The sequence below is a fragment of the Convolutriloba macropyga genome, chromosome 6 (assembly GCF_964194025.1).
Source record: "Convolutriloba macropyga chromosome 6, txConMacr16.3, whole genome shotgun sequence".
NCBI classification, from domain to species: Eukaryota; Metazoa; Xenacoelomorpha; order Acoela; family Convolutidae; genus Convolutriloba; species Convolutriloba macropyga.
In genome coordinates this window covers 10,055,777-10,082,454 of record NC_134473.1, presented here as the reverse complement: position 1 = coordinate 10,082,454, position 26,678 = coordinate 10,055,777, and the positions used below count along the sequence as shown (strand labels likewise).

Genomic DNA, 26,678 nt, shown 5'->3' with positions numbered 1-26,678 from the left:
CTGTATAGACCTGGGTGTACTTCTGCTAGTCAGCAATGGTGTTTCGACACAATGACATGTTCGCCTAACACTTCTCCCTGTTTACCTCCTTTCTCATACAGGTTTGATGCTAGTTCTAATTCAGATCATTATAACAGTGTTCAAGGGATGTATTTATAGTAGCTGTACAAGTGAATCCCATCAGCTGTTCAACGGTTATACGCTCCTACTTTTGTTACGAATCGAAGAGTAAGATTGCTTAAGCTTATTTTAAAAACCAGTTTTCTTGTAAAGGGCATTTAAAGCAGGAAATAATGCTGAATATGAACATAATTACTCTTTTAATTATTGAACAAATTAAAGGAGTGTCGAGATAAAAAAAGTGTTTTTTTTTCTTATACCAGTTTTTCAGTGAAAGAGCAAGAAGAAGTAGGTGTGAAAAAATTGCTCATCAAACAAAGTTTGAGGAAATGGTTTGAGGAGCTTTCATTTGATAGTCTCAAAATTCTTATCATAGCTTTTGTGGGTCAAAATTGGCTATTGTCAAAATTCAATTGTACATACTTAATTGGGATTGAAATATTCTGTTTTCGCTCAGTTTTTTTTTCGAATTAGGCATTAAAATAACTTAGTTTGCGATATACAAAAGATGCAATAATCAATGATATCAATATATTAGGCGAGCACCAAAGGCTGAGGGATTAACATGAAACTATTCTTGCAGGTGTGGTGACACAGGTGCATACTGTCAGATGGGTGGAGGCTGTGTAGCTGACCAATGCGCCCGATCGAACAGATCAGATTCATTCATGGCCAATGGCATCTCATACACATTGGTGGAGAGTTGGGATGTAAGACGACCTCGTTGATTATGATATTAGTTTCAGAGTAATTAGAAAGCTGTGCTTTCTAAAAGTACTCTCATTTTAGAGCTACTTGTTTTAACAATTAGACATTAATGACTTTGATAACATTTATTGAAAAAATTAATGAATTTCAATCGTGCTCATTTTTGCCTGCAAAAGAGAATTTTTCAGTTGTGCTTGCACCTTTGGTAATTCTAGTGTGCTGAAAATAACGTCAACTATCCAACAATTAAAACTTTTATTGAAACGTTGTCGTATCAGACAGGAATATTGGGTTGCTGACGTAATCTTCACTGTTGATGACGAATTTTGTTTGTAGTACTGCTCTATTAACGGAAACAAAAATTGCGCACAACTTAAATTAATACGTCATATTTCATTAAAAGTAAAATTGCTTATACTCCTAGTTGAATATAATTGAGTATAAGTTTCATGTTTGCTTAGATGAGCTAAGAAAATCGTGGAACGGAATTGTTTGATCATGCCTAAATTGTTTTTGCAAAAGGCTGGCGTAGTGCTTTGAGCCAAAATTATGAAAGAAAAATGCAATCTCTCAATTCGAATTTCAGCTCCTCTCTTTTCCAAGCATTTAAATTCCTGTATGACTGATATAAAGTTATAAGTATTGCACAGGTCACTCTTGATGCGACGTGTTCCAATATGTGTGGATGCTACGGGCTTTTCTACGTGGACCTAGGTACCTATGATGCCCCAGTTCAGACGAGAGTATACCCTGGAGACGTTCTGGTATTGGACCCTGGAGACAACCAAATTTACTACAGCAAAGACGAGAACTCATTTGACTCTGTTTTTAAGGTGAGACTTTTACTGCATTCGGGAAAACTTTCCAAAGAATGCAAACATTGATCTTTTTTGCTTAGCAATTAAAGATCTCTTTGGATTTGGGCTTCCGTGTACATTATAGTTACTAAATGAATGGCTCAGCAGATGTAATATTAATAGCCTCCCTCATCTTCTCAGAAGGCTATTATTGCGCTCCTATTTTTACTATCCGGAGAGGAGTATTGGTGAACTGCCTTTTTAATCAATTTTATTTGGGCGAATTTTAAAGCAGGAATGTGTGAAAAAAATTGGATTTGTTCGGCTGCTGAACAAAACTGAAGAGTGGAGTGAAAATAGAGGGTTTTTTATTATACCACTGTTTGATCAGAGAACTAGAAATTGAGGCGTGTTAGGCAAAATTCTTTAGGCGAGCGAGTTTTTTGTTCACATGCAGCTTTTTTTTAAAGTTTTCCAAAATTGTTTTTGGTTGACAGGTTTGATTATGACATTTTCATTTTTTTTCGGTTTGTTTTGATAGAGGTTTGAAGTTTTAAATATGCGTTTTATGCTACTCTGAATGTTTTTCTGCTATTTTGTTGCTTTTAGGCAATTTTTGGTGCATTAGTTTATTTAACTGCTTTTAGTGGGACTTGAAAAGCGGCCTATTACCTGAGTGGTGATTAGATAACAAGTGACACCAAGTTGGTATGAAACATTTTTTTTTTGGTGCGAAATATTTAAAAAATCGCAATTTTTTAAACTGTTTTTCTTATTTTTTAACAGCCGCCGTTAGCCTCTCGGCGGCTATTACTTAGGTGCTCTCCTTTTTTAAAATTCGCTTTACCTTTGGACCCCGTTTTTGGTTTTACATAAGTCACAATTTTCACGTTTGACTTCGGACTTACTTTACTCTCTGTTTCAACTGAATGGATTTTTAATTCTTTCATACATTCAATTACGCAATGTTGTGAATACTGTCAAAGTCAAAAGATCAAAAGCAAAAGAGAGGTAATTGAGAAGTAGGATATCAAAGTTCATTATAGTGTTTACTAGCTGACGTTGGTATTAAGCTTATTAGCTTTCAGTATAGAAGCTGAATTAAGTATGGTTTTAGAATCCAACTGAAACTGCACGCCAAATGAGAACACTTTTTGACACAGAAAGAAATTAGTCAATATATCTCCTTTTTTCTGTTTCATTCCCGATGTGCAACAAGCTCGTCAACGGCGGCTATTTTCCAGCAATTTTTCGGCTATTTTTTTTAAATGTTAGACAAATTACTTAGCCTTCCATGATCTTTCTTTTGTTTTGAGATTTTTGTGCTTTTCTTTGCTTGAAGAAACCTATCCTTGGCTTCTTGTGCCTATGTAGTTTTAAGTGTTACGGTTTTATTTTCTCCTTTTTAAATTCAAGTGCTTCAATTTTTATGGATTGTCTTCAAATAGTGTTAAAATTCTCTTGAGTGGTTTTTATCAGATGCCGGTTCCTTGACCAGACTGTATTTTGGCAGAAACGCATCGTCTTGTCGTTTCCCGAATTCTTTTGGTTATGTTTTTTTTTACAAAGTTTGTTTCGCTCTACCTCAATTTGCCGCTTTTTCGATATTTTGCATGAAATCTGTTTTCTTTCTCTAGGCTAGTTTCATTTCTTGCTCGTTTTGCTCAAAGTGTTTCTAAACAGCGATTGCTCAAACTTACCAGATCAGTGTCGTAATAAAATTAGAATTGATAATTTCCTAATGCCCAATTTTAGATGCCCGCCACTTGAACATTGTTCTTATAAGACTTAATTACCATCTCTAATGCCTTTTGGTTTTGATATTAGCTCTTGTATCCTCTCAGCGAGAAGGAGGAGTAAATCTATCAGCGGAAATGAAATCAAAATAGTTCGCAACCTCAAAAATGTTTTTGTAAATCAATCGAGCCTTTTCATTTCTTCTGTTCTCTCAATCCTAATCGTGCTTATGGGAAACAATGGCAAAATTTTTCTGACAATCGGCCAGGTATGTTGAACCTTAACTTGCTTTTTAATGAAAAGAGAGGAAATGGTGTTTTTTAATTGATTTTGCTTACATCTTGGAAGTACGAAGAACCCTGGCTATGCACAGTACCTTCGAATGGACAATGCTTGACGAACAATTTCTTCGATTTTCCTATTCAGCTTCACGAACAAATTTTTGACCGCTTTTTGAGCTTAAATGCAACTTCAGGTTTTCTGATTTTATTGCTGATCATACCAACTCTTGACGTTTGTCAGAGTAACTCTTGCTTAATTATGCAGTTTTCACTGCTGGATGTCACAGCATTACTGCGGTTGTATAGCAGAACAAGTGATATTATCACATGATTTATGACCTGTGGATAATTAAACTTGAAACGCACGTGCAAGTTGTAAAATGCCGAAAGTCTGCAGTGCCAGAAGTTGCAATACCAGAAGTTCTTATATACATAGACAGAAGTTAACTTTCATAAATTAAACAAGATTAGGTGACTCTGCAGAAATCCCTTTGCGCGGTTATCGGTAAACGCTAGAAGTTTCAATGGATTTAAAGAGTGTCACGAAACCTATGCATAAAGTACAGGTGCACATTTGCATAAAATAAGATAGCAGTTTTTACACGGTGGTTTTTAATGACTGAGAAAAATGAGGGCGACAGTCAGCAGTTTGCTATATTTCTCTATTTTATTGCCAAAATTTCACAAATTAGCAGTGTTGTTTTTTAGTTAGCCACCGTAGAAACAGATTCAACATCCAGTTTCTTTTGTCTGACTGCCTTTTGAGTTACCTAATGGCAACAATAAATGATTTTTTTTCATCGGAGGTGCTTTTGAGGTGCTTGTCTTGACGATAATGCGCCCATTTGTTCCAACCCTCAAAGAAAGGGGTTTAAACCAATTTTAGATAACCCATATCTTTTGGCGAGAGACACACAAAAATGAAATCATAGAAAAACTCTTAAGAAAACTAATCGCTTGTTGAAAGCAGCTTAGTTTTATCAAAGAGAAATTCAGACTCAATTTTTCCACTTCTCGCTTTCACGTTTGGGTTACAGTACCCATTAAAAACAAGTCACTTAAAATAGATTTTATTTAATGGGAGCTATTATTTGCCTTCTTTTGGTTTTTACATTTCAAAAATTGTAATGGAACACTGTCAAGAGCATCTCTCAATTTTATGAAATTTTGTTGTCTAGGAGCTGCCAAAACAGAGTGGTGGTCATTTTCATGAAGTAAAGGGCGCGAAAAACGAATAATTGTTGGGATAAAAATGATTTCTCAACCTGAATTTGAGTTGAGTGAGAAAACAGCGTTAGTTTAAACTGTAGCTTTTGAGAGTTTTTCTGTGAACTTGCCTCCATTTAACTTATGTCTTCCTTGTGTTTTATCTCTTTGCCCAATTGATTTTAAGAGGTGATCTTTGTGTTTAATTGCTCTCAAACGAAGTCTGTAGCAATTATATTAGTCCTGTTGGTCTTTTTTATGCGATTTTCTGCTTAACCAATTTTTCAACTGACTCATTTGACTTTTCGTCCTCAAAATGGAGTTTTTGAGCCCAAAATGTTGCAACTCTTCGTGTTTTTTCGTCATTTCTCGAATTTTGTGTTGGACCAGTCTAAAATTTAGGTTGATTAGAGTTGATAAAGGTCTTTTGCAAGACGTAGATACTTTTTATGACCATTTTAAGTGCTTGATGTTTTGGTACTCCAAAAAAAACACGTAAACTTATACTAATTTTCCCAATTTTTTTCCAGTTTTTTGAAATTGTTTGTTTTTTTTAGTTTTTTAACCTTAGGTGACAAGGAACCTACTCTAGGGTATGAGAAAAGGTTACTACATAGGTTCTGATGGTTTTCAACATTTAACATGACGATTTTTAGCGTTTTTTGACAAAGCTTGCAATTTTTTTCAATTTTTTTGCCATTTGTTGTCATTATTCAAGTTCTTCTAGCCCCAGGGTCCAGAAAACCTTCTTAAGGGTTTGATAATAAGTTACTGAAAAATATTCTCAATTTTTAAAATCACAAAATACAGCCATTTCCTATAAAACCTGCAATTCTTGCGAGTTTTTTTGAAATTTTTTGTCATTTTTTTAGGTTTCTTCTGCCTCAAGAGCCAAGCAACCTCCTCTTTGGTTTGATAATAAGTTGCCGCAAAGTTTCTAGATGCAATGCAATTGGAATGTTTTTTCAAGATTTTAACATCACGAATTATTGCCTATTTTTACAAAATTGCTATTTTCAATTTTTAATTGCTCTCAAACGAAGTTTGTAGCAATTATATTAGTCCTGTCGATCTTTCTTTATGCTATTTTTCGCTTGACCGATTTTTCAGCTGACGCTTTTGACTTATCGTCCTCAAAAGCGGGATAAACAGGTAGCGCCTAGCGGGCACTAGGTGCTCCTAGAGCCTTTCAGCTCAAACTGTTTTCGAGACTTATACTTAATGCGTGAAGGGCGGTTCTTAGAGGTTCTTGAAGACCCCTCCACTATTATCTCCAATCCCCCGCGAGCTCCTACCCCACCCCACTGTTGCTACCCCTCCTCATGAGCCCTCGATGCACTCTCCCCCCGTTTCTAGCTACTGACAAACAACCGTTCGCTAAAAACACGCAAATTTATACTGTTTTGCACAATTTTTTCCAAGCTCTTTGATAATTTTTGACATTTTTTTGTTTTTGTTAGCCCTAGGTGTCAAGGAACCTCCTCTAAGTTATAATAATAGAATACTGCTTAGTTTCTAGTAGTAATGGAATGGTTTCAACATATAACATCACGAATTTTAGTTTTTTTGACAAAACGTGCAATATTTTTCAAATTTGTAACATTTATTTTTCCTTATTCAGGTCTTTCCAGACACAGGGGCCAGAAAACATCCTAAGGGATTTGATAATAAGTTACTGTTGTGCTCCCCTCCCACTGATACCCCCCTCCCCCCACTGTTGCCACTCCATCAGCCTCTGGCACCCCCCGTTGCGCTCACCTTACGCCCTTTCAATTATTGTGAAGCTAGCCTCACTAAACCGTGGCTAACTACTGACGAAGTCAAGTGCTCTTCGGCTGTTTGAGAGCAATTTGCCCGACGTTAGTCGGTTATGATTTTGACATTTATTGTCATTATTTAGGTTTTTCCAGCCTCAATGGCCAGAAAACCTCCTAAGGGGTTTGATAATAAGTTACTGAAAATTTTTCATTGGCCATGGATTAGTTTTTCAACTTTTTATTGTTACAAATCCTAGCATTTTTTTAAATAACTTGATTTTTTCAAGTTTTTTGAAAACTTTTGTCCTTTTTTAGGATTCTCATCCTCAAGAGCCAAGAAACCTCCTCGGGGATTTGGAAATAGGTTACTGTATAATTCCTAGATGCAATGGAATTTCTTGCAAGATCATAACATTACAAATTTAAGCTGTTTTTGACAATTTTTGCCATTTTTTCAATTTTTGACGTTAAAGTCATTATTCACGTTTTTTGAGCCTCATGGGTCAGAAAACCTCCCCTAGGGTTTGATAGTAAGTTATTGAAAAATTTGTTGGTCATGGATCAATTTTCAACTTTTCAATATCACGTTTTAGATTTTTTTAAAACTTGCAAATTATATAGGTTGTTTGAAATTTTTTGTCAGTTTTTAGGTTTCTCTAGCCTCATGAGCCACGGAACTTCCTCTAGGGTTAGGGTTTTGATACTATGCTACTGCATAGTTTATTATTGTAATGAAACGTTTTTCAATATTTTAATATCGCGAAGTTAAGAAAATTTTCAAAGTTTTTGCAATTTTTCATGTTTTTGAATTTTTCAGGCACCAGGGGCCCCGGGACCTCCTCAGCTGTTGTGCCCCCCAATGTTTTGCCCCCCCCCTGTTGCCACCCCATCAGCCTCCGGCACAACCCCCCCCCCGCTGCGCTCACCTTATGCCCCTTCATTTAATGTAAATATAACCTCACTAAACCTAAGTTAAGTTACTGGAAATTTTTTATTGGCCATGGAAAATTTTTCAACGTTTTAATATCATAAGTTTTAGCAATTTTTTTGATAAATCGTGCAAAATTTTTTGAAGTTTCTTGATTTTCTTTTCTTTTTTAGATTTATCCAGCCCTAAGAGCCAAGAAGCCTCCTCTAGGTTTCAAAAGTAGCTTACTGCAAAAATTCTAGATGTAATGGATTTTTTCAAGATTTAAAAACTTTTTTATTTTAAAAATAATATTTTTTCAATAATTTAGATTTTTTAAAATTTTTGCCCCAGGGGCCCATAGACCTCCTCCAAGGTTTGATAATAAGCTGCTGCCAAGTTCCTAGAGGTAATGGAATTGTTATCAATATTTTATTGACTCGTGTATTAGCATTGTTTGATAAAATTTAAATTTCAATTTTTCGGAAAATTATCATATTCCAAGTTTATGAATCTTTATGAGCGAGGGAAACTTTTTTAGGCCTGAAATAGGAATACTGGATATTGTATTGAGGCGATGAAATGGTTCTCAAGTTATTAATATTACAATTTTTAGCGAGATTTAAAATTTGAAATTGTTTTATGAAGTTTTTGATTCTTTTTTAGTTGAACGATCATTACTGGCCAGCGAAATTGTTTAAGTCTTGCAATTACATGGCAAATTTCTAGAGACAAAAAACAGATATGGAATTTTTCCCACTGCTAAATCTGGAAACCTGTCTTTTCAGTTTTTTTCAGATTTTGCACTTTTCAGTTTTTTTCTATATGATTCAATTCCTAACAAAACTAGAGACTACAAATTGCAGAGTTGAATCTCATCATGGAAAAGTTTCCTGTCTCTCTCTCTCTCTCTCTCTCTCTCTATCGTTTGGGTTTTGTTTCCCTTTTTTTCTCGTTCACTTTTTCTCTCTCGTACTCTGTCTCTCTCTCTCTCTCTCTCTCTCTCTCTCTCTCTCTCTCTGTCTCTCTCTCTCTCTCTCTCTCTCTCTCTCTATCTCTCTCTTTCTTTCCTTAACTCTTCTCTTTTGTTGATGCCGCCGCACTTCAGCTTTTGCCCTCATTAACGCTGAATTATAGTAGAAATGTTTGTTTTAAATGACTGAACTAGCACTCTTAGAAAACCATTGTTAATTGCTCTCAAACGAAGTTTTTACACCAATTATATTGATCCTGTTGATTTTTGTATTCGATTTTTCGGTTGACTGATTTTTTGCCAGACCCGTTTATTTTCGTATTCAGAAACGGTATAAAGAGGTAGCGCCCAGTGGATATTGAGTTTTCTTAGAGCCTTTCAGCTCACTAGTCTCCGATTATGCGATTCTCGGAAACTAGAGACATATGGTGTGAAGGACGGTTCTTAGAAACTGATTCCCCGCCCCCACATCACCCCCCCCCCCAAACCACCACCTCTACAAATCGTTCAGGCCGCAGGGACTTCGTGCAGTCAAAGATCTTTTTCCCACCGTTGCGCCATCGTTGGTTTGCTGATTGGGCAGCGAATGTTTTTCTCTATTTCGCAGCTCTTTTGGTTTTCCTGTCTCTTAACCCTAATATTTGCCTGTCTTATAGGTTCTCAAACGAGGTCTGGTTCAAGCTATCTAAAAGTAAATTCATCTTATATTTTGTGACAATTTTGACGATACTTGTTTCAGAAAAAAGTTTGACTTTTTTAGTTTTGCATTTTCACTTTTGTGGTTGTTTTTGTTGTCATATTTTTAGTCGCTGAAATGACTAGTGTTTTGGCTCTCTGATGGGCCATAATTGAATTGCATTAACTGTTTCAACTCATATCTCCAACTTTTTTTACAGCATCAGTTATCAAGAAATATGAATGATTATTTTAGTTGTGCTCGTGTTGTACCTTTTTTTGTCTTTCACGACCTTTTAGGCTTGTCTTTTTAATGGCCTCGTTGACTCTCTCATCGTTGAAGCTGTAGCGCAGTGGTTAGTAGTTGTGGCTGTGGATCGGGAGGGCAGTGGTTCGCATCCCGGCGGGGGAAAAAATTTTTGCACCCATAATTTGATCTAGGCTCCAGCCCCTGAATTAAATTGCCTCGCCTGTCGTTCAAGAGCAATTCTTCCGACATTTGTCGGTTTATGTTTAACCAAAGTTGACTTTTTTCTTGGCTACATTTTGAAGCTACTGATTATATTTATTCTGAGAATATTTGGGTGACAAAGGAAGACAGGTTTTGAGTTTTTACGGAGCTTGTTAATCTTTTGGTTTCTCGGTCAATTGATCTTTACTAATTTAATTCCCGTTTGGTTTGTAGTTGTTGATTGAAGACATTAGAAGCTTTGATTGTCAAAATATCAAAATACGTTAGTGGTTTCTTGATTCAGGCTTGCATTTCTTTGGTAGACATCTATGGTATAGACATATAAAGTAGACAGCTACTCTTATAATGTTTTTTAAAAACCTACCCCCAATGTCAAAAACTGTGGCTTTTTTGGTAAGAAGCTGTAAAAGACTTACGGACACAAATAAATTTTACGTACAATAAATGTTCCTTCAAAGCAAAAATTAGTTCAGTTTTTTGTGATCTCAATAATTAATTGAGGTCTTTGTGCCAGTGAAAACTTATTTTGCTGGAAAGCGTTTCTGGTCGTTGTGAAAATTTCCTCGGTCATTATTAGCGTCTTCGTTTTTCATATACATTCTTAGTTACCTAGTTGTTTTTGTTTCTCGACTTCTTTTTCATCTTCTTGCTTTCATTTAGTGTGAAGAGAGCAAGACTTAATATACTAGTTGCAGCAAAGCACAAATTAGGATGGGTTGCGATTTATTTGAAAGCTCTTGTCAATTGTTTTTTTTTTTGAAAAAAGGACTCTTCAGTCAACAGTTCTGAAAACAAGCCGGCCATCAAATGAGTAGTATACAACTACTTGCCAACATTCGCATGAAGTGGGTCTCAATTCCAAGTTAGTTGAAATGAGCATTGAGGGCTAGGGTGTTTTAATCTACTAAAATATATACATCGATTATCATTTGAATGGTGGAGAGGTTAAAGATGGTTAAGGATTCTCAGTAATGCTCTATCGTTTTGTCTAGTTTTGTCAGTGGACTGAATAATCTGATTCTCCACCCTTTATACGTTGATTGAAGATAAATGAGTATTGTCAGGATTAAAAGAGCTTAACTTGCGTCCATAGTGGAATCCAGATGGCTGATGATTACATTTTTTAATTGAGAATATAAGATGAGCTTTCGACTTCTGTGATAAATCGAAGTTCTTCAACAATATGATAGAATCCCTGTTTGTCTGAGTTGTTTCATGTGTCGTATAGGAACCTAGAAAACGTTTTCAAGCCCGTTGCTGAATATTAGATCAATTAGAGATTAAAAAAAACAACTCAATTAGGCGTTGAAATGTGGTATAGAAACTGCCGTGTTTATGTACGAATTGAAATAAATTTCCTAATCCACAAAAACCTTACTTTTTTGGTTGATTTCGGGGTCTTATCGATGTCGCCATACTCTTCAATTCTGTGTTTATTATGGGCAAATCAGTTGCTATGGTTACATGAAAAATGGTTTTAGCTGGTTTCCTTGACTAAGTCTTCTAAAATTTTTAAAAATGATTTAAAATGACCTTATGTACATATATACATTTTTTATGAAGTGATAAAAATACTCTTGTTGAGAACTAAGTAATTTTCTTGACTTTGACCAAGAGATTGAAAGAGATGTTGTTGGGGCTAAGATTTGTAACTGGTGGTCATAAATGTATCCGAATGATCTTTGCTTATTTTTACCAACAACTTAGTACAATAGTATCATTTTTTCTTCAGTTCATTCCTGGAAACTCACTGGACGAAGGTTCTGCTAATAGCAAAGAGTTTGGTGTCAAGTGGGCATTCAGGGGATTCCTCGCTCAGCCTTCCTCCATAAACCTCACAAACAATTTACCGTTAGTCAGTCAACAATGATAGAAAAATTAAGATTTAGTAGTTCTTTTTCCAACTAATTTTCACTCTTTTTTACGGTTTCTGTTAAAAGAATCATTGATGATTACTGATTAACTACAGAATTTGATTATCCTGAATAATGTTGCGCTAATAACATAAGTCTTCGCTCTTATTTTTTTGTTGAAAGCTTACATATTTAAGGATATTAGGATTTAGTAACACAAGTATTGCGTATATGCTTAGATTTGTCAATGCAGTTGCCGGATTTGTCTGATAATCTTACTCTGCATATTTTCACTCCCTATTATTGAACCCTAATTAAATCACCCATCTATCATTTCACCCCGATTTTAATCTTAAATACAATTACATTTCTAAAGTTCGAAATTCATGATATGTACAGTTTGGGTAGAAAGTACAAATGATGTACAGATTAAAAGAGATGGGGTCCATTCTGTTTCGCCCTAACTTAGTTGGTATATAACTTTCACGCAGCCCACCCCTGGGACACGTGATATCTTTTACATAATACAGTACCTTTTATTGTTACTGGGGGTAGTGAAGAAACACTGAAGGGAAACTGAATTCGAAATATTGATTGTAAAGAATATCAAAACGCTTTAATGTAAGTATAATTTTTAATTGTAAACGTGACCCAGTTGTTCTTAGAAGTTATTTACATGTTATTACATAGATCCAAGATATGATATTAAAATATGGCGGTTTAAATGAATCGGGGTGGAAAGACAGAAATCCAGCGGACTGAACATGGAATCGTTTTGATTTAGGACTCCAGATGGAACAGAGCCCTATGAAGTGGAGATTTGGGTGACAGCTGACAAGTTCGGAGATGAGGAAGATAGAAATGTCTCTGACACCATAGACGGAATATACGTCGAAGACATTCCAGTCTACTATTTCACATTCCAGGTGCTCAATAAGATCGTCATGTAACCGTTTCTAATTGGTAATACTTACTGCCAGAAATTACCGTGGCATTAAATAATTTATTATGCCGCATCAAATTTTTTGCCGACTATAGATTCAGATATATTGCAGGTGTCATCCTTTGAGGGATTCAGCAACGTGATGGTCACTTACCTCTTTGAATACCACCCTTATGCAAGAGTTGGCCATCCCTACAATCTCCTCATAACTCTCGACAATCCCGAAGGTATATTTTGAACATTTGAACTAGTTGTGTTAATGAGTAAACTTTGACGTTTCATGAGTTCGCCCATCTGCCCAGATTAAACTCTCCGGGTGATCCCCAAAGGATAATTTATGATGTCATCCAAATCATTAACTTTTTCCTTGTACGATCCTTGCATGAAACCAAGGAAATCGTAAATGAACCTAGCATGGTTTCCAAGACAAAATGCCAAAAAATGCTCTAAGTAAGCAGTCATCAAGTTGGCTGATTAATAAATGATCTCGAAAGAAGTTTGAAGCAGTTATGGTAAACGCACGTGTTTGTTTTTTTTTAAAATCCAAGGATAAAAAACAAGAAAGTGTGTCTGTTGGATTCTATTGGGGCTCGTGTCTTTTTATTCTTCAAAGAATTTGAATTGTATTGGTGTGCTGTCTTTTTTGACGACTAGATGGTGGAGCGTCTTTTTTTGATCAGTAGTTTTATTGGAGTTTATTTGAAGCAGGAAGTAAAATGCGTCAATGCATAGTGTTTTGATCAATTTGCTGAGAGAAGAGAGAATGGTTTTTTATAGCTGCGAAGCTGTAAGCTGAGCTAGTAGCTATATTGCGGTGCTCTTGGTTTTTTTTACAATTCAAAGAATTTGAATTGTATTGGGGCGCTGTCTTTTTTTTTAAGATCTGTTCACACATTTTCATGATTTTTGAAGTCAAATTGGAGTAGTGATTTTGGTCACGCCAATCCATTCATATTCCGTTCTTGGTCTAGTTTTATTAGATTATTTTAGATTATTGTGAAAACCGGATTACAGATCTTCGAGCAAAGATAAAACTCAAAGTGCTCAACTAACAGCAGTATCTTGGTTAAAAGTAAACCTCAAGTGGAATAGAAAGCGTAAACTTAGGAAATGGAGATCTGTTTTATACAATTCAAAAATATATGTGAAAACATTGCTACTGTAAAAAAAATTAATGCCTATGCTTTATTACTTGCTTGTTAATAGCCGCCTCAGCTTCTCTGCTGGCTATTAGAGCGCTCCTAGTTTTTTATGACTCGAAGAGGAGTATTGGTTTTCTTTAGGTTTTTTAATAGCCGCCGTCAGCCTCTCAACGGCTATTATTTAGGCGCTCTCCTTATTCGCTTTACTTTTTGATCATGTTTTTCGCTTTACATAAGTCACGATTTTCACCTGTGACTTCTGACTTACCTCATTCACTGTTTCAAATGAATGGATTTTAAATTACGGGATTATGGGATAACGCATTGAATTACGGGATGTGGTGAATACGTTCAAAGTCAAAAGAACAAAATCAAAATAAAAAAGGAAACAGGATAAGCTTATAAAGCCCGGCCATTAAGTCATAGTGCATAAGGTTATCAAAATTCATTACAGCGGTTGCTAGCTGGCATTAGTATTAGGCTTAATTGCGTTCAGTTTAGAAGCTGAATTAAGTATAATTTTAAAATCTAACCGAATGTGTAGAATTTGCGCACCGATGAAAAAAAAGTTTTCACTTAGAAAAATTATGTGCGTCCAACGGGTCAACGGTGGCTTTTCTCTGGCAATTTAACGGCTATGTTTTTTGAACCCGAAGTACTATTCGTTCAGACGGCATTTGGACCTAAAAGCGAAAGGAAGTAAAATTCCCATGTGAACTATTTTTCTCTGATCGAGGGAAGCTTTTTGATCATGCGCTTTGATCAGTGAATGACTTTTCGACTTCGAAAAGTTTCGTTTGGTAGCATGCCGCATACATAACCAATTTTAGCCGATTTTTGTCCAATCTGCTTAGTTTTTGCTTATAATTTACTTTTTTCTTAGAAATAAGTTTTAATAGAAGCTGTATTAAAATGTGAACCTCTGAAATTGATACCACAGTGTTTTTGAGAATCCATAATTCCTTTTTTTTCTAAATGAGCACATTCTGGTTTTTTTGATTTAATTTCTTCATTTTTTTTAATGCTGTTTTTTTAGAATCAGTTTATATGGTAACTTAGTATTGATATTTCATGCATTAAATGCCGCTTTATAATTATAAGAGTTGTCTTTATAAGAATTGATTGCCTCATTTTGACAGTCTTTTTCCACTTTTTCTCAGTTTCGGTTTGTTTTCTGGGTTTCAGTACTAGAAAATGTCTATTTTTTGCACTGTCATGGATTTAATTTTCATTCATTCAAAATTGAATGATTTTGGGCCGTGTAGAATCTGAAATTCTGCAAAAATTTTAGTATAAGCGCAATTTTGAAAAAAAAATTGACAAATTTTTGGCAAAAAATTTAGTTGTTTCCAATCTCTCAACTATTTTTCTACATTTTACTCTTTAAAGGTGCAAAGTTTTATAATTTTATGCTAAATATGGAAATTCAATTGTTTTTTCTGATTTTTTAAATTTGATTTTTAACTTTCAGAAATCAAGAACTAATCTTTTGTTTTTCATGTTTTTGTTTCTGACCTTATTCTCGGAATTTTAGCATGTATTAGTCTATCCTTTTCCTGAAACTTTTTTCTAACAAGCTCGTTTTTCATCTACAATGAGTTTAGCCTTTTTCTTAGATTTTAATTTTGTTTGCAGTCGATTTCATTTGACTGTGTGACACTGCGAATTTGCACTGTGAAGTGTCTTTTAAACTTATTGACGGATACTTACTTTCTACGAATATTTTTGAACTGTATTCTTTTCTTTTGCCTTTTAAATGATTTATTTGAGGGATATTCAACTTTTTTGTTGATATTTAGTCTTTTTGGCCCATTGTATTGTGTTATTGTTTTTATTTGTTATTGAATCAAAGCCTCATGCTCTTAGACTCTATTCATTTCAAGGGCTGCAAGCCACAATCTGGTCTCTTTCTATACAATTCGACAGAAAACTGAAAATTTTTTCCAATTTTTTTCTCGTTTTTTCTCCTTTTTCTGAAAAAAGAGATGTATGTGAGCTCATTAATATTTGGCCGATATTTTGTTGTTAGATAACTGGTTTTCATTTTATGAAAATACGGTTTTAGTTTGTATGTGTAGGTCTACTACATGGAAATTTAATCGATTTTTTTCTAACTTTTCTTAAATTTTTCTGGCATTTTTTGTTCTTTGACTTAACACTTGTTTTCTCTGCGCTGATGCGTTCTGCATGCAGATATTAGCTATTTGATAAACCAGTTCTGTGGAAGGATGCGACTTCGAGCACATTTATAGTAGGTTTATATACATTTATATACGTTTATATACGTTTATATCATTCGAGTACGTTTATATACATTTAGTGGATAATAAGTCTCTTTCAAGGTTTGTGCTTGAGTTAATTAGTATGTTGAATTGTATCAAATTTGGCCTTCACTTTAAAAGCTTCAAGAGTTTTAGTAATGATTATAATTTTGTTTTGTTCGTTTGGTTATTTTAGTTTCTCAATATTTGTGATTGTCTTTTTGGCCAGAATTGTTCAATTGATCTGCTGGTCAGGTACATTAATTCTCAGTTTTCCATTCAATTATTTGGATTGTATTTGGGGATTTGTTCTGCTATATTTTTTCTTCGTCGTAGTTAAGTTTTTTGCTTTAACTTCGTTCACAGCTCGTTCAACATTTTGCGTAAAATATTTTTGACTTCTCTAGGCTAGTTTTACTCTTCTCTCGCTCTGCTAAACGTGTTTTTAGACAGCAGTTGCTCAGCAAAGCAATTCAAAACGAACAGATCCAGTATCAAAAAAAGGAAATCGGAAATAGGAACGGGATAAAGCCATAAAGCCCAATTTTGATATGCCCGATACTCGTACTTTGTTCTTAGTTACCATCTCTAATTGTTATTGGTATTGATACTAGACCCTGTGTGGTCTCACAACGAAACAGGAGTACGTTCAGCTCCAAAATGGCGTCAAAATAGTTCGCACTTTAAACTGTTTGTACAAAAATCTTTGTTCACTAGCCTTTTCTCTTTCTTCTTTTCTTCTTTTCCTCTTTTCTTCTTTCAATCGCAATATTGGTTATGGGAGTCAACTGCGGCTTTTTTCCGGCAATCTTCCGGGTCTGTTTTGTTTTACATCTTGAAAGCACGAAGACGCATGGCTATGCAATGTATCGTCTTATTGTTATAATGGAGGACAATACTTGACAAGCAATTTCTTTTATTCAGGTTCGAAAACTTTTTTATGAGTGCTTTTTGCGCTTAAATGTTACTGCAAGGCAACAGACGTTGCTCGATAGTTTTTGTGCCCTTTTCTGATTTTATTGCTGTTCGTATCAAATCTGGACGTTTGTCAGAGTAACTCTTGCTTAATTATGCATCTTTCACTCCTGGATGTCACAGCATTACTGCGGTTGTATAGCAGAACAAGTGGTATTGTCGCATGATTAATAGCCGCCCTCATCTTCTCAGCCGGCTATTATAGCGCTCCTTATTTTTACTTCGTCGAACTTTTTTTCGCTTTACCATTTTGCCGCTTTTTCGACATTTTGCGTGAAATCTTTTTGACTTCTCTGGGCTAGTTTCTCTCTTCTCTCATTCTGCTAGAAGTGAATTTGAACATCAGTTGCTCAGCAAAGCAAATCAAAATGAACAGAGTCAGTATAAAAAATTGAAGTCAGAAATAGAAACGGGATAAACCCATAAAGTCCAATTTTAGATGCCCGCTATTTGAACGTCGTTCCTATAAGTCTTAGGGACCATATTTTATGCTTATTGGTATTGATAGTAGCCCCTGTGACCTCTCTCTAAGAAACAGAAGTATGTTCAACTACGAAATGCCATCAAAGTAAATCTGACTTCATAATTCCTTTTTTTTCTAAATGAGCACATTCTGGCTTTTTTGATTTAATTTCTTCATTTATTTTAATGCTGTTTTTTTAGAATCAGTTTATATGGTAACTTAGTATTGATATTTCATGCATTAAATGCCGCTTTATAATTATAAGAGCTGTGTTTATAAGAATTGATTGCCTCATTTTGACAGTCTTTTTCCACTTTTTCTCAGTTTCGGTTTGTTTTCTGGGTTTCAGTACTAGAAAATGTCTATTTTTTGCACTGTCATGGATTTAATTTTCATTCATTCAAAATTGAATGATTTTGGGCCGTGTAGAATCTGAAATTCTGCAAAAATTTTAGTATAAGCGCAATTTTGAAAAAAAAATTGACAAATTTTTGGCAAAAAATTTAGTTGTTTCCAATCTCTCAACTATTTTTCTACATTTTACTCTTTAAAGGTGCAAAGTTTTATAATTTTATGCTAAATATGGAAATTCAATTGTTTTTCTGATTTTTTAAATTTGATTTTTAACTTTCAGAAATCAAGAACTAATCTTTTGTTTTTCATGTTTTTGTTTCTGACCTTATTCTCGGAATTTTAGCATGTATTAGTCTATCATTTTCCTGAAACTTTTTTCTAACAAGCTCGTTTTTCATCTACAATGAGTTTAGCCTTTTTCTTAGATTTTAATTTTGTTTGCAGTCGATTTCATTTGACTGTGTGACACTGCGAATTTGCACTGTGAAGTGCCTTTTAAACTTATTGACGGATACTTACTTTCTACGAATATTTTTGAACTATATTCTTTTCTTTTGCCTTTTAAATGATTTATTTGAGGGATATTCAACTTTTTTGTTGATATTTAGTCTTTTTGGCCCATTGTATTTTGTTATTGTTTTTGTTTGTTATTGAATCAAAGCCTCATGCTCTTAGACTCTATTCATTTCAAGGGCTGCAAGCCACAATCTGGTCTCTTTCTATACAATTCGACAGAAAACTGAAAATTTTTTCCAATTTTTTTCTCGATTTTTCTCCTTTTTCTGAAAAAAGAGATGTATGTGAGCTCATTAATATTTGGCCGATATTTTGTTGTTAGATAACTGGTTTTCATTTTATGAAAATACGGTTTTAGTTTGTATGTGTAGGTCTACTACATGGAAATTTAATCGATTTTTTTCTAACTTTTCTTAAATTTTTCTGGCATTTTTTGTTCTTTGACTTAACACTTGTTTTCTCTGCGCTGATGCGTTCTGCATGCAGATATTAGCTATTTGATAAACCAGTTCTGTGGAAGGATGCGACTTCGAGCACATTTATAGTAGGTTTATATACATTTATATACGTTTATATACGTTTATATCATTCGAGTACGTTTATATACATTTAGTGGATAATAAGTCTCTTTCAAGGTTTGTGCTTGAGTTAATTAGTATGTTGAATTGTATCAAATTTGGCCTTCACTTTAAAAGCTTCAAGAGTTTTAGTAATGATTATAATTTTGTTTTGTTCGTTTGGTTATTTTAGTTTCTCAATATTTGTGATTGTCTTTTTGGCCAGAATTGTTCAATTGATCTGCTGGTCAGGTACATTAATTCTCAGTTTTCCATTCAATTATTTGGATTGTATTTGGGGATTTGTTCTGCTATATTTTTTCTTCGTCGTAGTTAAGGTTTTTGCTCTAACTTCGTTCACAGCTCGTTCAACATTTTGCGTAAAATATTTTTGACTTCTCTAGGCTAGTTTTACTCTTCTCTCGCTCTGCTAAAAGTGTTTTTAGACAGCAGTTGCTCAGCAAAGCAATTCAAAACGAACAGATCCAGTATCAAAAAAAGGAAATCGGAAATAGGAACGGGATAAAGCCATAAAGCCCAATTTTGATATGCCCGATACTCGTACTATGTTCTTAGTTACCATCTCTAATTGTTATTGGTATTGATACTAGACCCTGTGTGGTCTCACAACGAAACAGGAGTACGTTCAGCTCCAAAATGGCGTCAAAATAGTTCGCACTTTAAACTGTTTGTACAAAAATCTTTGTTCACTAGCCTTTTCTCTTTCTTCTTTTCTTCTTTTCCTCTTTTCTTCTTTCAATCGCAATATTGGTTATGGGAGTCAACTGCGGCTTTTTTCCGGCAATCTTCCGGGTCTGTTTTGTTTTACATCTTGAAAGCACGAAGACGCATGGCTATGCAATGTATCGTCTTATTGTTATAATGGAGGACAATACTTGACAAGCAATTTCTTTTATTCAGGTTCGAAAACTTTTTTATGAGTGCTTTTTGCGCTTAAATGTTACTGCAAGGCAACAGACGTTGCTCGATAGTTTTTGTGCCCTTTTCTGATTTTATTGCTGTTCGTATCAAATCTGGACGTTTGTCAGAGTAACTCTTGCTTAATTATGCATCTTTCACTCCTGGATGTCACAGCATTACTGCGGTTGTATAGCAGAACAAGTGATATTGTCGCATGATTAATAGCCGCCCTCATCTTCTCAGCCGGCTATTATAGCGCTCCTTATTTTTACTTCGCCGAACTTTTTTTCGCTTTACCATTTTGCCGCTTTTTCGACATTTTGCGTGAAATCTTTTTGACTTCTCTGGGCTAGTTTCTCTCTTCTCTCATTCTGCTAGAAGTGAATTTGAACATCAGTTGCTCAGCAAAGCAAATCAAAATGAACAGAGTCAGTATAAAAAATTGAAGTCAGAAATAGAAACGGGATAAACCCATAAAGTCCAATTTTAGATGCCCGCTATTTGAACGTCGTTCCTATAAGTCTTAGGGACCATATTTTATGCTTATTGGTATTGATAGTAGCCCCTGTGACCTCTCTCTAAGAAACAGAAGTAGGTTCAACTACGAAATGCCATCAAAGTAAATCTGACTTAAAAAATGTTTTTGTACAAAAATCTTTTTTTTTTCAATATCTTCTATTCTTTCAATCCCAATCATGCTTATTGGAATCAACGGCGGCTATTTTCCGGCAATCTGCCGGGTATGTTTTATGATCTGTGAATATTTAAACTTAAAACGCCCGTGCAAGTTGTAAAAGACCGAAAGTCTTCACTGCCAGAAGCTACAATACCAGAAGTTCTTATATACAGACAGAAGTTGACTTCCATAAATTAAACAAGATTAGGTGACTCTGCAGAAATCACCGTGAAATTTTGGAACAGCACCTCGAACTGGTGCGTTGTTCTCGATAAACGCCAGAATTTCTCTATGGGTTTAAGGAGTTTCGCGAAACCTATACATAAAGTACAGGTTCACATCCAAAATGACACCAAATTAGTTCGCACTTTAAAATTGTTTGTGTACAACAATTTTTTTCTCAGTTTTTTGTTTTCTTTCAATCCCAATCTTGGTTATGGGAATCAACAGGGGTCTGCCGTTCTCCGGCAATCTGCCGGGTATGTTTGATTCGAAATGAATTGTAAATAATTCGAATTTAAAGCTTTTAAGTGCTGCACTGTTATGAATGACTTATGCTGCAAAATTTTGCAAAACTTCAGCCGAAACTTGGGTGGACTCTTGTATTTTTGGACCTAGAGTCAACTATAATTTAATTAATAAAACTAAGGTTTCCGTTTGGAGTAATGTGCGCATATTCATGCTGAAACTAAGACTAACCCTGTCCACCTTGATTCTTTGAAATCATTTATTTGGATCAGTTTGTATTGACGAAGTCGGGATATACAAATTATGTAATACAATACATTTGTGCCCTTTTAGCGTATAACTTTGGAGTTGAACTGAATATTACGTGGACTCCTACTGATCAATTTGGACCTGTGCTTTTTGAATCGAGAGTGATGGAAGGCTTTACATTCACATCTGCTGGAGAATACGAGGTTTGATTTCAACTTTCCCCATCAACGTTTCCACTTTGAAACGGTTTGCTTTATCTTTTCTTTTCCAAGTACATACGCTCGTTGGTTTTCATCAGATCAAATTTTAAACTTAACTAGTATTTGATCAAGTTTCCGTTGGGTTCTCCGGATCCTAGTATTATTGAAAACCAGTGCTGACTGATATTAGTCCAATAATAAAACGTTATTTCAGTACGTCATAGTAATCTGCAGAATCTTGTATTTTTTGTCGTTAGAAGGCTTCTAGCTGGGGACTGGGTAGCGCCCAAAACTCTATCAAAATTCCGAGAGATTTGTTTGGTGGTTCCTCTTGTTGTAGGGAGTGTACTGTGTTGTCCCCAAAAAATGTTGCTCTCTCGGCTGCTTGAAAACTTCGCTCTTCTTAATTGAATTAATGATCAAAAAATGTAATACCAGCAGCAAGTAATTTTATAGCCAGAGACAGATAATTGAGTAAATTCAACAATCAAAAGGATTTTTTCTATCAAAACTAACTAATAGTTCACACTAATTCAAACTAGTTCAATCAATTTATCCACATGTATCCGGAACGCATGCAATTCACTTCCAGATCCAAACAACTATTATAAGTTCGACCTCCAGTAGCTATGTTACTGGCCAGACACTTATAATTTTTGCAACCAACGATTTTGAATAACTTCGCAGTTTCAGTCACTGCAACTACTGAGCTGTTCGCAAAGAAGTCACTAAACAACCACAATTTTCTCCCTCTGAGAATGAACTGCTCCTTTTGAGCGTTTTTTTCTCTCTCAATTTTGACTGACAAACCGGTGTTTCTCATTCTCGTCAGCCTCTCTCTCTCTCTCTCTCTCTCTCTCTCTCTCTCTCTCTCTCTCTCTCTCTCTCTCTCTCAGACTCGCTCTCTTGCGTTTGATGGTTTTTCTTGTGCTTAAGGGTGCTCAAGTTTATCAGTTTTCAACAGCAAAACGTAACGTGTCGTTTCGTTTAGATCATTAAATCGACGCTTCAATGTCATGTAGTATCGACGAACCTCAATTATAAATTCTACACTCCTCCCTACTGAACCATTATTCTGATTAATAAAAACTTTCGGTCGGTCCCTGTGTATTAGCACTTTCTCGTTTGCGCAAAGTTTCTTTCTGAACTTAGTGAACCTCCGTTAGTTTGAACCAATTAAATAGAGCTCCAAGTAAGTGAAGGTTAGATAATGCACAGAGCACCCTTTAGTGATTAAACAATTACTAGAGGATGTAAGCAAGATCATATATATAAGTCACTCAGTCAACCAATTGTTTTTGCACAAAACTGGTTGAAGCGAAGCTCACATTCAAAACAATCCGATGCCAACAAACCTAACTCTGGCTAATCCTAACCAAATTCCGAAGAATGCAATTAAACTCAGCATCTTTTTCCGATCGTTTATGTCATTTAGAGCATATGCATTTCATTCACAGCAGACTCATTGATTCAATTTTGAGCTTCTAATTCTATAAGTGGCGTAATACCTCACAACCATGGGAGCTGCAGCTTCGTCAAAATAGACTTGGTAGCTCTCAACAAAAACAATTGATTTTTAAAATTGTTCTCAACACTTCTTTTTTCCTCCGATTCTTGAAGGGATGTTCGCCTGCAGTGTCATTATTTGACATTTTCTTTTGTTTGCGCCAAAGTCCCCTGGACAACCCTCACTCCAAATTCAGTTTGTTCCACTTCTCCATCCGACTCAGGCTTTGTTTTCCAACCAACAGCTTGCTCAAATCAGGGTACCCCTATTCCAGACTTCTCTGATCATCACTCGACGTCAAGAATTTTGGATAAGAGCTAAACGACACCTCCCGCTTGTTTTGTACTATCTCTTCTCGGTCGGTTAAGCCCATCGACAACTGATTTTAATCGGTGCCTATTGCTTTTGTGACTGCGAAATCTGATGACTGCTCCCGTTCATTATCTTACTTCGAATAAGAACTCCATGTGTGCCGCCACCGCTTTCTCTCCAAAATCATATTCACAAGCGTTTTCTCCATCATTCGACAATTTCAGCTCCAGATCTTGTGCCTTTGAAGGTAACCGCGACTTATCGTCAGCAAACTCTACATTCTGGATGTGCAACACTTCACACTCCAATATGCTTTTTGAACTTCTTCGGATATAGACTTCTTCTGCAGTAGAAACTTTGCTTTGCCTCACAATTAGTGACTGCTCAATAGCGCTTCGTACAGTTTGGTCGTTTTGGAGATTTCTATCACTTGCAGCACAGGAGAGACTCTCTTTCATATTTTTCTCGTCTGAGTGGAGTAATTGAGCCTCCGAGTTTAACAACTGTTTTTCTTGCGATCTATTCCAAAAGATCATTCTTTTTCCCCGATATCGAAACATGCCTCCCGAATACTTGCTGCAGTTTTCTCATTCATCAAATTTCTTTCATTCAGCAATCCGTTACCATCTGATTATTCAGAGTCTTCTGTCTTCATTTCAATTAAGACAAAAAGCTTCATCGAACAACTGATAGCTACACTCATTCGAACCAGCAACTAGGGATTTATTTGTTGCTCTTTTGCCATGAGTCCCCTCACGAAGACCCCTGTTCGCAGTTGATTCAGTTGTCAACACCATGTCTTCATTCGGGCACTGTTTCTCAATCGATTCCATCATCTTAAAAGTCGTTGACGTTTGCTGCTCATCCGAATTATCAAAAAGGAAGTCAGTTTTGTGCTATTCCATAGCTATTTCCACGGGTCTGGAAAATTTCCGAAATGTCTTCTCATTGCCTTTTCTGGCGATCGCTTGTTCTCTCCATCTCTTGGGAAAAAAGTTTCGGCTAAGTTCTCCGAAGTAGGGTCTTTTTCTTTTTTTCACTCTTTTTCAACGTCATCGCTGTCTACTCTCGAAGCCAGGCTTTCACAACTGTTTTTCGCCTCCCCAATTGCATCTCTTGTTGGGAAAGTTACAAAACTCTACTGTAAGTTGTCACAATTATCTTCAGGTGAAGTTCAGGTCAAATTAATTTGATTAATTTGCTGCGACTCAGTACTGATTATATCCTGCTGTGAACTATCAGCAATCAAATTTGCACTTAAGATAATTTCTGCTGTTGTGGCCAAATCACTTCTCTGAGCAAAATTAAAAAGCAGCATAGGTGTTTCTGCAATATCTATCTATTGGCCAGAAAACGGCATGCAAGGACGGGACGTGATGTATTCACATACTATCAACTTTTTCGTGACTGTCAATTCGTGAGCATGATTTTCCAACTGTCACTTCGTTTCCTGTAGTCGGCTCAAAAGATTCAGAATTACTGTGCATCCCACGAATGTTTGAAAGGAACACATCGTCGTCCATGCATTCAAAATTTTTTTCATCGTCACTATCGGAGTAGTTGTCAACGCTAAAATCGTCGTTACTAAAATTGCATCATTCTCCAATTCACTGATAGGAATTTATTCTAGTGCCTCACTTCTCAGTTCCTCGACTGTCATCTTCTTACCAATGTTGCACCGTGTAATGCATCAATCCATCATTTCCTTGAACTGTTCATCTTCAGATTTGGGCTTCGTCGTAATCTGCTTTTCCTTTTCTCTGTCATAATCAAAACTTCGATTGCCACCAATGACGTCAACAGTCTCCGCACTGGACAAACTGTCATTCACTTTGAAGTGCTTCTTTCCCTCCCGTATCTGACCTTCGGCTTCTCTTCAAGCACTGCTTTTACCAACAGCTTTTATGGCAGACCAACATTTAGTCGAAGAAACATTTGCTGTCTTTTTACTCACTACTGATTTGATAAAAATATCAGTTGACAATTATTCTACTGTCTTTTCAAATTTTCTGGTCAATTCTTTGCTCGCTCACTTTTTCGGCCAACAACGTTGGCCGAACAAACACTGGTCGGTCAACAAACACTGGTCTGTCAATTTCATACTGTACCGCTTCCTCATATTCCACCTTCTCTATCAAGTATCTCTCAAAGGAATCCTCATACATCTTTGGAAAGTTAGTCGGTCTCAAATCAAAGAACGAGAAAGTTTCTTGAAGAGTCCAAGCACGATACTTTTGATCGGATTTCCAAAATTCGTGTGGCAAGGAATTCAAAGCATCACGAGCCCAACCACACAATTTCTCTGGCAAATATCCCTTGACTTCATCTTCTGACCATATTAAAACTTCACAAACATCCAAGTAATACTCACGCCAGTCTTCCCAAACTTCATACCCAGGAGAAGGAAAATGTTTTATAAATGCGAAACCTGCCATTGTTCTCCAAATTGCTTCACTCTACTCTGAATGCTCCTCTGTGGCTTCAATTTATGCTGCAAATCTTCTCAGCTCTTCTTCTCAATCTGAGTAATCTCCTCAATCTATCTGCTCGCGTACTTCCACCACTATTCTCAGTTAGATTCCCCGTCCCAAGAAAAATGACAATGTCTTCCAAAATAACCTTCTCCCGGTATTATCTGTCTCTGTTGCGCAAACTTTTTTGATCTCCTTCTTTCCACAACACTTGTAATCTCGTTCCGACTCTCGTCAAAGTGTTCCTCGACATGCTCTGCGTCGAAAGTTGCCAGATTTGAGCACCTGTTGCAAGTCCTTCAGAACTCTTTTCACACTCGTGTTCAAATGTTTCTGATTAACTCCCTTTTTAACAAGAGAGCCCACCCAGGAGCGCCACTGTAAATTTTTGTATTTTTGTTGTTAGAAGAATTCTAGCTGCGGGTTGACTATGATATTACCGCCTAGTTTTTAGTGGCTATAGAATTTAATTTTCTTTTGTTTGTTCAATTTTTCTAGCCTTCGGTGCCAGGAAACCTCTACGTTTTGATGATAGGTTATTGCATGGTTGCCTTTGGCAATGGAATGGTTTTCAACATTTTAATGTTAGGAGTTTTAGCTGTTTTTTATAAAGCTTGCATCTTTCTTTCAATTTTTGTTGTCAATTTTTGTGTTTCAAGGCTTCAACGGCCCGAAAACCTCTCTAGGTTCTCATTATTGTGATTTTTTGCAATTTTGAAAGTTTTCTGAAAATAATTGTCATGCTCCTAGTTTATTGATCTTTATGAGCCAATGAAACTTTGTAATGCTTCAATTGGATTATTGGATAGCGTTTGGAGATACAAAAATAATTTTGAAGAAATAAAATCACAAATTTTTGGTAAACATTTCATTGAAAATTGCAATTGTTTTTAATTTTTTTTTAATTTTTTGGAAAATTTTCTGACCTTAACTAATTTTTTGGACCAGTGAAGTTTTTTCAGTGTTGCAGATGGGTTATTTTACAGATTCCAAGAGCAAAAAAGTGGTTTTGAACATATTAATTTTGCGAAATTAGAAAACTTTTTTTAAACTTTGCAATTTTCAATCTTTGTATTTTTCATATTTGTCATTTTTTGGATATATTTAAATGGATCAAATTTTGCCTTCGGGTTAAAAGCTTCAAGGGTTTTAGCTATGATATCTGTTTTGTTTGTTT

General features: G+C 35.6%; 1 protein-coding gene across 1 annotated transcript in view; it reads left to right on the top strand.

Moving 5' to 3' along the window:
• LOC142341475 (uncharacterized) overlaps positions 1-26,678 on the top strand; it is a 243,615-nt gene that overhangs the window by 24,931 nt on the left and 192,006 nt on the right. Inside the window, exons 9-15 of the mRNA XM_075392436.1 lie at positions 1-101; positions 704-830; positions 1,479-1,661; positions 11,366-11,484; positions 12,271-12,412; positions 12,542-12,656; positions 21,096-21,214. Of these exons, the coding sequence (XP_075248551.1) occupies positions 1-101; positions 704-830; positions 1,479-1,661; positions 11,366-11,484; positions 12,271-12,412; positions 12,542-12,656; positions 21,096-21,214 (906 nt within the window). The remainder of the gene's footprint in view (positions 102-703; positions 831-1,478; positions 1,662-11,365; positions 11,485-12,270; positions 12,413-12,541; positions 12,657-21,095; positions 21,215-26,678) is intronic.